This window comes from Mauremys mutica, chromosome 3 (genome assembly GCF_020497125.1).
Source record: "Mauremys mutica isolate MM-2020 ecotype Southern chromosome 3, ASM2049712v1, whole genome shotgun sequence".
Taxonomy (NCBI): domain Eukaryota; kingdom Metazoa; phylum Chordata; order Testudines; family Geoemydidae; genus Mauremys; species Mauremys mutica.
Genome location: NC_059074.1, coordinates 33,361,816 through 33,375,720, shown reverse-complemented (window position 1 = coordinate 33,375,720; position 13,905 = coordinate 33,361,816). Strand labels below are relative to the sequence as shown.

The following is a 13,905-nucleotide window of genomic DNA, read 5'->3' as shown; positions in this document are numbered from 1 at the left end:
CAACAGTGAAGCTCTACACGTAAATTAACTGCACAAAAGGGAAGGTTATTGTTCCATATGCAACCCTAACTTTGCAATTTCCTGACTTTCGGGTACTTAATCATTCGGCATCTACATTATCTTAATATAGTTCTTTGTACTTATATTAAATGCTTTGTTACATGTTTAACTAGAATTATATATTTACTGCAGTCAAGGAGCCCTTCCAATAACTAATTTAACACCTGGCAAATTTTATAGATGGCTTCACTTACTGAGTTATGTAATGATATAGTTCTTATTTTATATTGAAAAGAAACCAAAATCCAGTTCTGTGAGAGCTGTAATTATATGAAGATTTTCCTATAAAACTTTTATCCTTTTTTTTTATTATTCATTTTGTCCTTGTAATTCTTAACAGGTTTGTTGTCTCAAGAAAAAAATAGGGAAGTTCTCTAACAGCTAAGTTAAAAGGACATGATGTTAAGTGGTCTAGGCAAAAGAAATTAAGTGGTTTTACAAAAAAAAATCTAATGGAAATGGGTTTTTACACCTTCCATGAAGAGCTTTTGTTGTTTCTATTATCATTTCAACATTCCATATAAGTGTTTGCAATCCAAGTACTGAACAACTGTGCTAATGCACAGAAGCCACAGAATGAAGTGTACTAAACAGACTAGCTTCAGAAATTCACTTAAGACTGTGCCTGACATGCCCACACACAGACAGCTTACTCAGGCTTGTCCATAAGAGCCTGCTCTGCCCCCAACTCAGACCCCATCTATTCTATTGTCAAACGTCATCCTTCTATTTATCCTTTTAAAATCATCTTGCTGAAGTATTTGTTCCCTGGGGATGAGATCTGATGGTTAATCAGCCACACACAGTATTCCTGCAATAAATAGTTTATTTCCACCATCCTAGTGAAATGAAAAAAACAAAACAAATCACAGAAGCAGCAGAAAATTATTTAGGGTTGTTTCCCCCTGCACCGCCTTCACAGACAATGAATTCAGTTTTCATAATCTAAGGTTTTAGTAACAGTATTTTTGAAATATGATTCTTAATCCATGTCCATATAATACCTTTAAAGACACATACTTGTTCATGTAGTTTAAGGCTAGACCCTTTATACAACTTGTTGCCACAACTGGCAAGGAGCCATACACATCACCTTTCCTGCACATTACCAAAGATTCTGGCAAACCTACAAGCTGTATCAGATCTTCAGTCCCTCTTATACAGGTGCCACTCTTAATCCTTACTGCTTCTTTTACTGCTTCTTTTAACATAGAGAGACAGGTAGCCTTAAGATCAAGAGCTCAGCAAACAGGTGGATCAGAGAGACCAGAGACATGTCTATACAGAGAAATTTACCAGCATCTTATCACTAGAGTATTCTGCTATTGCTCCCTGTGTGGACACACTTATTCCAGAATAAGGGTGCCTTTTTCTGGTTTAGTTTATGTTGCTTAAACAAAATCAGAAAAAAAAGCACTTAAAGGACTTGTCTACATGGCGAAACTGACTGGCAGAACTATAGCTATATAATCACACTGGTATAGCTGTAGCATTGTAACTCAATATTGTCAACCTTAAGTTTCAAAAAGCTCAAGTCAAACCTCCAAAAATCATGAGATTTAAAAAGAAATCATGATTTTTGGGCTAAATAAAAATTATATCATGTTTTTGGTTTTCTTGATTTTTTAATCCCACACCCCCCTCCAATGCCACTGACAGTGACAATTTGTGTTGCCAACGCTTCCGAGTTTATTAAGATGACTGTGGCTCCTGCTGCAAAGCTCTCACCCCTACATCAGCCCTTCCTCCTGCCCAGCAATTAATTCTTCCCCTAACTCTCCATCAATTCTACCCTCATCAGTTCTGCCCAGAACCTCCATCAATTCCACTCCCCCACCCCTACTTCCATTCCTCCTAAATAGGGTGACCAGACAGCTAATGTGAAAAATTGGGACGGGGGGGGGGGGAATAATAGGAGCCTATATAAGAAAAAGACCCAAAAATTGGGACTGTCCTGATTTTGGTCACCCTACTCCTGAAACTCTTCACTCCTCTTGTCCTGCTCTTTCCCAGTCATGATGTTGCAGGGAGGGAGGGAGAGGAAGGGAAGAGAAGCCATCCCTTTGGTCACAGGCATCCTGCAGAGATCAGTTCTTGATCCCATGCTATTTAACATTTTTATCAGTGAGCTGGAAGAAAATATAAAATCATCACTGATAAAGTTTTCAGAGGACACAAAGATCGAAGGAGTAGTAAATAGTGAAGAGGCCAGGTCACAGATACAGAGTGATCTGGACGGTTTGGTAAGCTGGACTCGAGAAAATAATATGCATTTTAATATGGCCAAATACATATACAAGAATACAAAACACAGGCCATACTTACAGGATGGGGGACTCTATCCTGGGAAGTAGTGCCTCAACCAGATTTGGAAGTTGTGGTGCATCATCAGCTGCACATAAACTCCCAGACTTCCCCTCCCCATGTTAGAGCCAAGAGGTCTAATGCAATCCTTGGACACATACATAGGGGAATCTCAAATAGGAGCAGAGAGATCATATTGCCTCTGTATTCTGCACTGATGCAAACGATGCTGGGATACTGTGTGCAGCCCTGGTCTTCATCATTTAAGAGGGATACTGATAAATTGGAGAGGGTTCAGAGAAGAGCCACAAGAATGATCAAAGAACAAACCTTATAGTAAAAGACACAAGGAGCTCAATCTATTCAGTTTATCAAAGAATAGGTTTAAGGGCGATTTTATCAAATGATAAATACCTACTTGGGGAACCACTATTTGATAATGGGATCTTCAGTCTAGCAGACAAAAGGTGTAACAAGATCCAGTGGCTGGAAGTTGAAGCTAGACAAATTCAGACTGGAAACAAGACACAATGTTTTAGTAGTGAAGATAATTAGCCATTGAAACAACTTACCAAAGGCTGTGGTGGATTCTGCATCACTGGAAATTTTAAAATCAAGATTGGACGTATTTCTAAAAGATTTGTTCTAGTTCACACAGGAATTAATTCAGGGAAATCCTCTGGCCTGTGTTATACAGGAGGTCAGACTGGATGATCATAGTGGCCCCTTCTGGTCTGAGAATCTACAAAATTTTGAATAAGAAAGAGAGGACGGAGCAGAGTTGCTGGGCTCTTTCTTCTCCTTCCCTCCCCACCTTTCCTATTAGAATAGTGTGGGCTCCTGAGAGGAGAGGGGAGGGCAGAAAGTTCTTCAGGCTTTCTGCAGCAGTCCTGATGGGCTGCTTTTCCCCAGGAGGCAGGGCTGCAAGGGAGGCAGCCAATCAGAAGAGTTCTCTCTCCGAGAGAGCTGAAATTCACAAGATGGTTGGAGTTTCTCCAGTCATCTTAAGACCCACATACACAGTTCAATAGATAAGTGCAGGCATAGTTAGCTCCAAAATATCCCTCCAAGAAAGCCTGTAGAATTACCACCATTGGAGGTTTTTACAAACAGGCTGGACAAACACTTGTCAGGGATAGTTTAGGTTTACTTTATCCTGCCCCATGGCAGAAAGCTAGATTTGAGGACCTTTTGATGTCCCTTCTAGCCCTACATTTCTCTGTTTCCATGATCCTCAGAGGAACTTTTGTCCACTCACACCCAGTTTGTGCTGGATTCATGAGTCCTTCTGGATAGCTAAATCCCTATGAGGCCCAGGGGCTTCTCCTTCTGCCTCCACTGCCCCCAGTGACCTTCCCAACTACCACATAGCTCATCTCCATATTTCCTGCCTCCATATTTCCTGCCATCTCCTCCACTGCTGCCTGTTTCTATGTCAACAAAGGCAAAAATGCCACAAGTCATCTTTATCTGCCACTGGGGGAGGCAGAGGGAGCAGGCACTATGCCCTCAATAGACAAAGTGTCATCCTACAGTGACCTAGAATCAATACAGGTGCCTCTTCTATGAGCAAAGACAAGGGGAAAGGGTATGGATGGGACGGTGGAGGCAGAAGGCCAATGAAAAAGGGAACACAGACTTGTAGGAGAAAGAAGGTAAATATAGTAACTCCTTGCTTAACGTTGTAGTTATGTTCTTGAAAAATGTGACTTTAAGCGAAACGATGTTAAGCTAATCCAAGTTCCCCAGAAGAATTAATGTAAATTGGGGGAAGGGGTGTTAGGTTCCAGGGAAATTATTTTCGCCAGACCAAAAAAAAGACATTATATACATAAACAATTTTAAACAATGTAATACTGTACTCAGCAATGATGATTGTGAAGCTTGGTTGAGGTGGTGGAGTCAGAGGGCAGATCATCCAGCTGTTCCTCTTGCTGTTCTTTTCAAAGTGCCGGGGTGTGCTCAACCCCCGGCTCTGCCCCAGGCCCGCCCCCACTCCACCCCTTCCCCCAAGGCCCCAGCCCACCTCTTCCCACCTCTGCTCCACCCCCTTCCCTGAGCACGCCGCGTCCTCGCTCCCCCCCCCTCCCCCAGCCTCCTGAACGCCTCCAAACATTGCTATGGGCAGGAAGCGCACAGCCTCCCTCCTCCCTCCCTGCGCCTCCCGCTCGCAGCAATCAGCTGTTTCGCAGCATTCAGGTGGCTCGGGGGGGGGGGGGGGAGAGGCTGCGTGCCATGTCCTCGCTCCTTCCCCCTCCTCCCCAGAGCCTCCTGAATACCATGAAACAGCTGACTGCTGTGGGGATGAAGGGGGAAGTTGCTGATCTGCTGGAGCACTGGCGGGCAGAAGGTGCTGTGGGGGGTGGAGAGGAGACCGATAGGGGGGCTGCTGGCCCACCCTGGTTCCAAGCCCGATAGAGGGGCTGCTGGCCCACCCTCGTTCCAAGCCCCTATGACCAAATAACATTATAACCAAACATTGCACAACTTTAAATGAGTATGTTCTCTAATAGATCAGCGACGTAACAACGTTAACCAGGATGATGTTAAGTGAGGAGTGTACTTAAAGTTGGATCCCCTTCAAATATTAATTCTCTCCCAGATTTTCTTTTTTAATTCTCACCCATCCCACACCTATCTGCAGGACTATCAGAGATGGCTGAAAAAACCCTCTGAACAAAAGTTAAAATAAAGCCCTGGTAGCTTTATGTATTCAGATTAATTCTGTAATTTTCAAGGCTTGAAAGTCCACTCAACAGTGGACAATGAGAAGTGCTCCCAGACAAGTTTGGGGCCTTCCACTATCAATTTCTGCAGAATTTAAGTTTTTATTTTTAATAGAGTTACATTTCTAGTCCCTAGATTGCAATTATAATTTTCCACATGCAGATCCTTATGCCTTATTTCATATATGAAATATGTCAAATTGTCTTCCCAAATCTGTAGAAAGAAAGTTCTGGTCAGGGGCGGCTCTAGGCACCAGCAAAGCAAGCAGCTGCTTGGGGCAGCCCATTTACAGGGGCAGCAGCTGGCAGGGATCCAGCCTGGGAGCTGAGAACCAACAGGGAGCCCTGGGAGCTGTAGTTCCTTGGTTAGCTCCCTGCCTATAGAGCCAGCGCTGGAGCAGGGAAAGAACTAAATTTCCCAGCATTCCCTTGGCCGCTATCAACAGGAAAGGGAGGGGGAGGGAGTATGGTAGCTGAAACCTCATGCTGCAGCTTGCTGTGAATGGAGAGCTCACTGCTAGCGCGGGGTGGCACTGTGATTGGGGAACAAGTGTGCCCAAGGAGTAGAAGGCTTTGGCCCAGATATCCCCTTCAGAAGACATCCCCAGACAGGATTAGGGATATTGGTGTGACCTCACCTTGCAGCCCCCAAAGAAGGAATAGGGTGGACTAAATGAACAGTGCCCCTCTCTATCTGAAGCCTAGCAAGGGAGGTATGTGGATCCCACTAGAATTTAAAATGGAAAGTAAGGGAGGGGAGGCTCTGGACCTGGGCAGCTTTAGATACAGTACCAGGCACGTAGGAGGATTTCCACTTCTGAGCCATGGAAGCAGAAATTGACTTTTCCTTTCCAGATTTAGCTAGATTCAGAATGGGAATCTAGCACCTGCCTTCCAGATTTGAACACCTCAAAATTCAGGAGTGCTCAAGCTCAATTTGGGCAGCTGTTACTTCATTTCTCTCAGATCAAATATACTGATCCACTGTAATTTGCTGTAGAAAAAGTAGATAAAATTGAGCAAGAAATGCTTCCCAGTGGTTTTTAGGACTGGAATTGCTATTTTCAACAGCCACTGCCTTTTTTTTTTAAGTTTTATTTGTTTAAAAGGAAGACAGTGATATTGCACTGGCAAATTCCCCATAGAAACAAAGAGTGGAACAAAAGAATAATAAAGGCACCTCAACTTTTCCTCATTTATGGAGGACAGTTTTATAATATGCACCCAGATATCCTCCAATCACACAAGCTGAAAATTGTTCCACTTTACTGCAGTTCTGTAACCATATGGGAACCAATCCTGTCTGTGTTCTGTGCACATCCAAAATTCCTGCTGAATGACCTGCCCTGGGAGCAAGTTACCAGTGACCCAGGGCTGGGGTGGAAGGAGGGTGCAGGTGGGGAGGGGGCGGGGGAGCCCAGGGCTGGGGAAGCAGGTGGTTGCGGGTGGAGGGGGCAGAGTCCAGGGCTGGGGCGGCAGGGGGTATGTGGGTGCGGGGGCACTAGTGGGGGGGGAAGAGGGGAGCCCAGAGCTGGGGAAGCACAGGGTGTGGGGGGAGGGGGAGCTCAGGGCTGGGGCGGCAGGGGTGTGGGGGGGGGGAGGAGAGCCCAGGGCTGGGGTAGCAGGGCGTGCAGGTGCGGGGGGAGAGCCCAGGGCTGGGGCAGCAGGGAGGTGCGGGGGGGAGCCCAGGGCTGGGGTGGGGGCAGCCAAATTTTTTTTTGCTTGGGGCGGCAAAAAACCTAGAGCCAGTCCTGGCTCTGGTGATTTTGCCACTGCTCAGAACTTTGCCAAGCACCACCAGAGTGAAATTAGCAAACTCTGCTCAGGTTCTGTGCTGATATCCAAAACTCTTTGAGGAGCAGTGCAACTATCAAGAAACACATTAGCATTCTGAAGCAGCAACTTCAGTTAACCAGAGCAGGAGGACTTAAAAACAGAGCCTTAGGGAGAGGTAGTGCAGTAGAAACTCCCATCCTGATATCAGAGGGCTATGTATGGGGTTAGGGGGAAAGAAACAGAAAGCTCCTAACCCTTCCAACAACTGGAGAAGTTGGAACTTCAAATTTATAAAAAACCCAGCTGCCACAGTTCAGGGAAAATGCATCTGTATTTCACCCACCAACAAGGGCAACCAGTCTAGGCTCCCAGCCCCTCAGTCATCCATTTTGGGAGGAGACCTGCATCTCTCTCCCTCCTGATCAGGGTTTTTTTCAGGCTGCCCAATTCTCTGCCTATACTGTAAGTTCCCCAGCAAGCCAGAATGCCTTAATAGGTCAGAGGCTGTTCTTTACTTTCTCTCCGAAGGCTATGAACAACTGTCACTGCCAACCGTCACAAACTTTACCACGCAGCTCTTTATAAGCAAGTACATTTATTCATAAGGTGAAAGTACTACAGAAAAAAAATATTAAAGACAACAGAAGAAACTACATGCACATTAAAAAGCTTACTAGAGACAACACCAACTCCAAGCTCAGGCTCTGGTAGGTGTCAGTCCTTCAAAAGCCACAACATGGTTTTCATCATGGTTACAAGTTCATAACCATCTCAGATTCAGAACCAGAACACCCATGAATAGTTCAGGCTTTCCTTTATATTGGCTTGGGTCTTTGATGTTGGTCTCAGGTAAGAGGATCAGCAAACAACAGTCAACAACACAGCCTTATGAAGCTATGCCCTGTGTTTTTGCATAACCAGCAGTGGGAAATTTGCAATCACCTTCCCCTAGGTATTCCCCAGGAAAATAACACTTTTTGTTCCACAAGTCCATTCTTGTCTGGCACATTGTTCAATGTAGTTTTCGGAAACCACAAGTCTGACATTTGTCACATCTCCCACCCATGAGAGGTCCCGTACAATCCCAGCCCACAGTAATACATAAATAGGGCCCTACCAAATTCACGGTCCATTTTGGTCAATTTCATGGTCATAGGATTTTAAAAATCATAAATGTCATGATTTCAGAAATTTAAATTTGAAATTTCATGGTGTTGTAATTGTAGGGGTCCTGACCCAAAAAGGAGTTGTGGGTAGGATTGAAAGCTTATTGTAGGGGGGTTGCAGTACTGCTACCCTTACTTCTGTGCTGCTGCTGGCGGTGGTGCTGCCTTCATAGCTGGATGGCTGAAGAGTGGCAGCTGCTGGCTGGGAGTCCCGTTCTGAAGGCAATACCGCCGCCAGCAGCAGCGCAGAAGTAAGGATGGCATGGTATGGTACTGCCACCCTTACTTCTGTGCTGCTGCTGACAGGGCACTGCCTTCAGAGCTGGGCACCTGGTCAGCAGCCGACGCTCCTCGGCCACCCAGCTCTGAAGGCAGTGCAGAAATAAGGGTGGCAATACCACAATCCCCCTAAAATAACCTTGCAACCCTCTTTTGGGACAGGACCCCCAGGTTGAGAAATGCTGGTCTCCCCCCCTGAAATCTGTATGTAAAAGCACACAAGACCCGATTTCACGGGGGGAGTCCAGATTTCATGGTCCATGACACATTTTTCATGGCCCTGAATGTAGTAGGGTCCTATACGTAAACAATTCATTTAATAAAATGGACCCCAAATACACTTCATTCAATAAAGTCTCCCAAGGATTTTACAGGAAATTGCCATATCTGTCACAACAGCTTTCCCCCTTTCACCACAGCTGACGAAAATAGGGGGACTGGTCCTCTCACTATGTGGTTGCCTTTGACTCTCTCGGGTGGATCCATCCTCTCCTGTCTTTCAAATATACCTCTGGCTAGTACGTACTTGGTAAATTTTTCAAGCCTTGGCTGTACTGGGTGTTTTTCTAAGTAGTACCTCTAAATCCCCTTTAAAGCCTGGTCTACATGCATATTTTCGTATAACTATTTCTGTAAAAATCATACCCTTAATCCAAGTTTTAGGCTGTTTTCACAGACAAAAAATATTTTTCTTTAACTTTATTTTAACAGCAACACGTGTTAGCCATATTTCTGTATGATTTTAGTGGAGACAAGACACAAGAGCTTTTCACTAAAGTATAGTTAGACAAAGTCAACATTATACCCCCCACATGGGTTTAATCTCACCTAGCAACTTCACTGTAAAAACTAGAGCCTTGTCTCCACTATGACTTTTATAGCAAATAGTTAACACACATTACCTATCTCACTGTAAAAACCCACCTTTTTTGGCAGTGAAGACACAGCCAAACTGGTACAACTCCCACAAAAGGGATTTGTTCAGCTTTAACCATACCAGTATAAACAAAAAACTTTTACTCCTTTTGTACTTCCTTGTTCAGCCAGATCTGCTTTTTATAATGCATAGTGTTTGTACAATATTGTTGAATGGCATACATAACCTTTGCACATACAGCAATTTATCCAAACATTTTGTTTCCTTTTAGTCTTTTCCCTCCACTGCTCCATCCCATTTGATTACATCCAACATTTGTGTTCTCTCCCTAATTAAACATATCTTTATGCATCTGTCTTGTGATGAGACTTGTTATACAAAAATCTCAGCTTTAAAGATTTTTGTATAACAAGTACTCCAATAAATACAACTTCTTACAAAGTTGTATAATTTCACAAAGCCTTGAATCTATACTCTAAATCAACATTACTATTGCTAAAATCATGGCTAATGAAAATACACAACAATTTTCCTTTGTACACATCTACATATCAACATTAATAGCCCATCGGGCAGGGCAATATAAAAATGAGGGGGAGGAGGGAGTATTTTAACATTCTTGTTAAAAACCTTCTAAATTACACACAGTTTTCATTGAAATTGCCCTGGAAGCTTCCATGTAGCTTGCTAGATAACTGCAAAGTATTTTTCATAAAGCACCTATTTTACAGAAGGATCTGTTGCAGAACACTAGAACAATACAGGTTATAAACCATATATTGATTAAGATTCTAGGTCAGGGGTCGGCAACCTTTCAGAAGTGGTGTGCCAAGTCTTCATTTATTCACTCTGATTTAAGGTTTTGCATGCCAATAATACATGTTAACGTTTTTAGAAGGTCTCTTTCTATACGTCTATAATATATAACTAAACTATTGTTGTATGTAAAGTAAATAAGGTTTTTAAAATGTTTAAGAAGCTTCATTTAAAATTAAATTAAAATGCAGAGCTCCCCGGACCGGTGGCCAGGACCTAGGCGGTGTGAGTGCCACTCAAAATCAGCTTGTGTGCCGCCTTTGGCACACGTGTCATAGGTTGCCTACTCCTGTTTTAGATGGAGGCCTTCCAGTCTTTTGGATAAATAATTTTAAGTGATGTATCAGCAATATTTATCAAAACGAGTTTGAACAAGTGACCATATGCCACAAAGTGATGAAAGTTATAACGAATGCCAACATCCTGGAATCATGCCATAAATGAGGAGTTATCTGTTATTCTTTGTTTTACAACATCCAAGTGAGTTCTAGGTGCTTTACAGAAATAGAGAAGGCACGGTTCGTGCTTTAAGAATTTAAAATCTAAAAATAAGAGAGTTCAGACACTAGGCCACATACTGCCCTTGCTACCAGTACAAGATGCATACCGAATCAACTGAAGTTCTACATAGTATCTAGCTCCTTGTGTCAGAATTTACTAGAATTGCCTGCTTTTGGGAGCTTCTGTAACAGTCATATCTTTTTATATGTATGTTTAGAAGCCACAGAATTAGGGTATTTTTAGACTCTTGTATTAGTGGAGTAGAAAAATTAAAAACTCTTTTTTTCCTAGTGAGTTTCCTTTCCTCAATATTTAGTCCCCACTGATTTTTTCTTGTGAAGTTTGGTTTGGCGACGCCCCTTAAATGTAAAACTCCTTCTGTGTACATATAATAGGAGTTCTTCTGTTTTCCTTACCTTGCTTCCTTTGTTTCCGTACTATCACCTTAGAAACTTAAACACTCTGCCCCAGATCAGCCTTTACACATTTACACCATGGTTTTTCTTATTATTCTTCCTTCTAAAATTGTTTCTCTACCCATACATCACAGTATCAATACATTTTTTATGAACATTACATATATATTTGTAAAACTGTTTATCCTTGGAGTTAGGAGATCCAAGTTTTATTTCCATTTCTTTCACAAACATACTATATGACCTTGGATAAGTCACTCAACCTGTACATCTCAGTTTCCCCACCCATAAGATAGGGATAACAATTTCTACTTTATATGTGTTGAGAGACATAAAGAATCAGGTATTTATACATCCAGAGATAAAAGCCACTAGGGAAGTGCAGTGCCCAGGGGTATATATTAATTATTAAACATTTTGTTTATATAAACAGATACATATATGCACAAAATAAGTAATACATAAATGCAGAGTAAGTGTGTTCCATAAACTGCAGAAATGAACTAACACTCATGACACTTCTGGGAGGTCAAGTCAATATTATCCCTCCCTTTCCAGATGGGGGAGGAAAAAAAAGAAGAGGTTAAATGTCTTCCCCGAGGCCACATAGGTAATTACAAAGCCAGGAAAAGAACGTATGGTTTCTACCAATCCCTTGGTATAACTACTAACCCCCACACACAGGAGTCAACCACCACCATAGCAATTTGTAAACACACATATAACTGTATTATGTACACAATTTTATTACAGATCTGTAATACAGTTTAGCACAAGTGTTGTATTAAAAATACCATCTGATGTATGCTTTTGTATTTATCAGAACACGGAGGTACACCATGTGCACCTGCACAAATAGCATTGTTGTTGCTTATTCTCATACGAGATGCATACCCATGTTCATCACATCTTACACACACACTAGTGTCAGAGATGGGTGGATGCAGGCACAAGCGTTCCTGCACACACAAAGGGCTGGATTATGCACACAGGCACCCCGGTGCCGGGGCACGCACGGGAGAAGGTGCTGGGGGCTGTCCCCAGACACACACACAGACGTGCCATGGGCTGAGGGGGGGGGGGGTGCATGCGGGGAGAGATGCCATGGCTGGGATGAGGAGGGGAGGGATGGGGGATGGGATGGAGTGGAGGGGGCTAAACCCAGCCAGCCCCCTCTCCCCACAGGAAGCCGGGCAGGGTGGGCGCCTCCCCATCCTCACCTGGTCTATGGGCAGCCGCACGGCGTTGCTGAGCGGCTGCAGCAGCGTGGAGCCCGTGGTGCTGGTGGCCATGGCGAGGGCGCCGCCCCCGGCCCGGGAGAACGGGGACTGGTCGGGGGGGTAGCAGGAGAAGCCGCTTTTCCCTCCCGGCTCCCCACGACAGCGGCAGCAGCGCGAAGAGCCCGACCTACGTCGTGACAACAAGGGGCCGGAGGAGGCGGTGGGAGCGGCCCAGCCGCGGAGTGACAGTCCCGCTGTCCACTCCACACGCGGCCAGAAGGTTGAGTGTCAGGCGGCGTCTCCCAATCCCCGCCCAGCAGGAGGGCGGGACAAAGCCGCCAGTCATCACCTCCCCCCCAGCGCCGAGGGAGGCCGCGGGACCGGGTTTGGGGCGGTTGGGCTGGGGTGTGACCCGCCTTCGCCTTCTGCCGGGGAGCGGCTGCGGGACCGACAATGGAGAAGGGTCAACAGAACTGGGGGCCACGGCAATGCTGGGGGAGGGGTAATGAGACCCCCAGCAATGGGGGGGCGTGGCAATGGGGGGTTAGTGGAGGCCCCACCCCAGTATTGGAGAGGGGGCACTGACGATGGGGAGGTAATGAGGAGACCCCAGCATTGGGGGGTGGCAATGGGGGGCCCACCCCAGCATTGGAGAGGGGGCACTGATGATGGGGAGGTAATGAGGAGACCCCAGTATTGGGGGGTGGCAATGGGGGGGTTAATGGGGGCCCCACCCCAGCATTGGAGAGAGGGCACTGACAATGGGGAGGTAATGAGGAGACCCCAGCATTGGGGGGTGGCAATGGGGGGGTTAATGGGGGCCCCACCCCAGCATTGGAGAGGGGGCAGTGACAATGGGGAGGTAATGAAGAGACCCCAGCATTGGGGAGAGGGTGCTGGCTATGGGGGGAGGGGTTAATAAGGATGTCTCTGCATTGGAGGGGGGTACCGGCAATTGGGGGAGACAATGGAGAGGGCTGGTTATGGGGAAGCTTGTGCATTGTGAGTGGTAATGGCAATGGTGGGGTTAAAGGGCCTGTACCAGCAATAGCAAAGTTAATGAGGGTCACCAGCACTGAGCAGAAGGGACAGTAGATTAAGGAGAATACTTGGTAGGGTTGAACTGTGGAGGATATCAGCACTTGAGGGGGACAAGTGTGGGAGTGCTGGGGCAGCAGCACTAAATAGAGGGTAGTACCTACCCTAAAGATTACATTGGTATCAGCACTTGACAGGAGTTTGGTACCTTGACACAATGGGATGGGAAAAGCTTGGGAGCCACAGCATTAGGAAGGTTGAGAGTACTGGTCCCCACTGAAAAGGAAATGACAATTGCCTGAGGACCTAACTGCTACCCTGATAACTATTGCCCAGTTTGGGCTAGGAAAATCACAGTGGATGCTACTATGGTGGAGGTTTGCAAAACTGTTTGTTGCAGGAGCATGTGGATGCAATAAAGGTGGACAAGATACCAGAGATTATTAAGGAATATAAACAATTGGCTGTTTCTAACAGTGCAGGAGCAATGTGCCTATTCTTCTCCTAATTCCTCTCAAATGCCCAAGAGTTTATGCGCTCCACAGGATGGAATATTACTCCATGCTTATGCAGATATTAGTGGATTGTTGTGGTAAGATTTTGTATGTTTACATGTTATACGATGGCCAAGCAAAGTGCATGGTAACAGAATTTTCAAAGGGCAAAGGGGACTCTATTCCCACTGAACAACACTGATATTAACAAAGTCTTCTTCCTAAAGGTGTT

At 45.0% G+C, this 13,905-nt stretch overlaps 1 protein-coding gene across 1 annotated transcript in view; it reads right to left on the bottom strand.

Moving 5' to 3' along the window:
- The window catches only part of MBOAT2 (membrane bound O-acyltransferase domain containing 2), a 195,476-nt gene extending 183,116 nt beyond the window's left edge, over nucleotides 1-12,360 (bottom strand). Inside the window, exon 1 of the mRNA XM_045010158.1 lies at nucleotides 12,142-12,360. Within this exon, the coding sequence (XP_044866093.1) occupies nucleotides 12,142-12,213 (72 nt within the window). The 5' untranslated portion in view covers nucleotides 12,214-12,360. The remainder of the gene's footprint in view (nucleotides 1-12,141) is intronic.
- Between the last annotated feature and the right edge of the window lie 1,545 nt (nucleotides 12,361-13,905).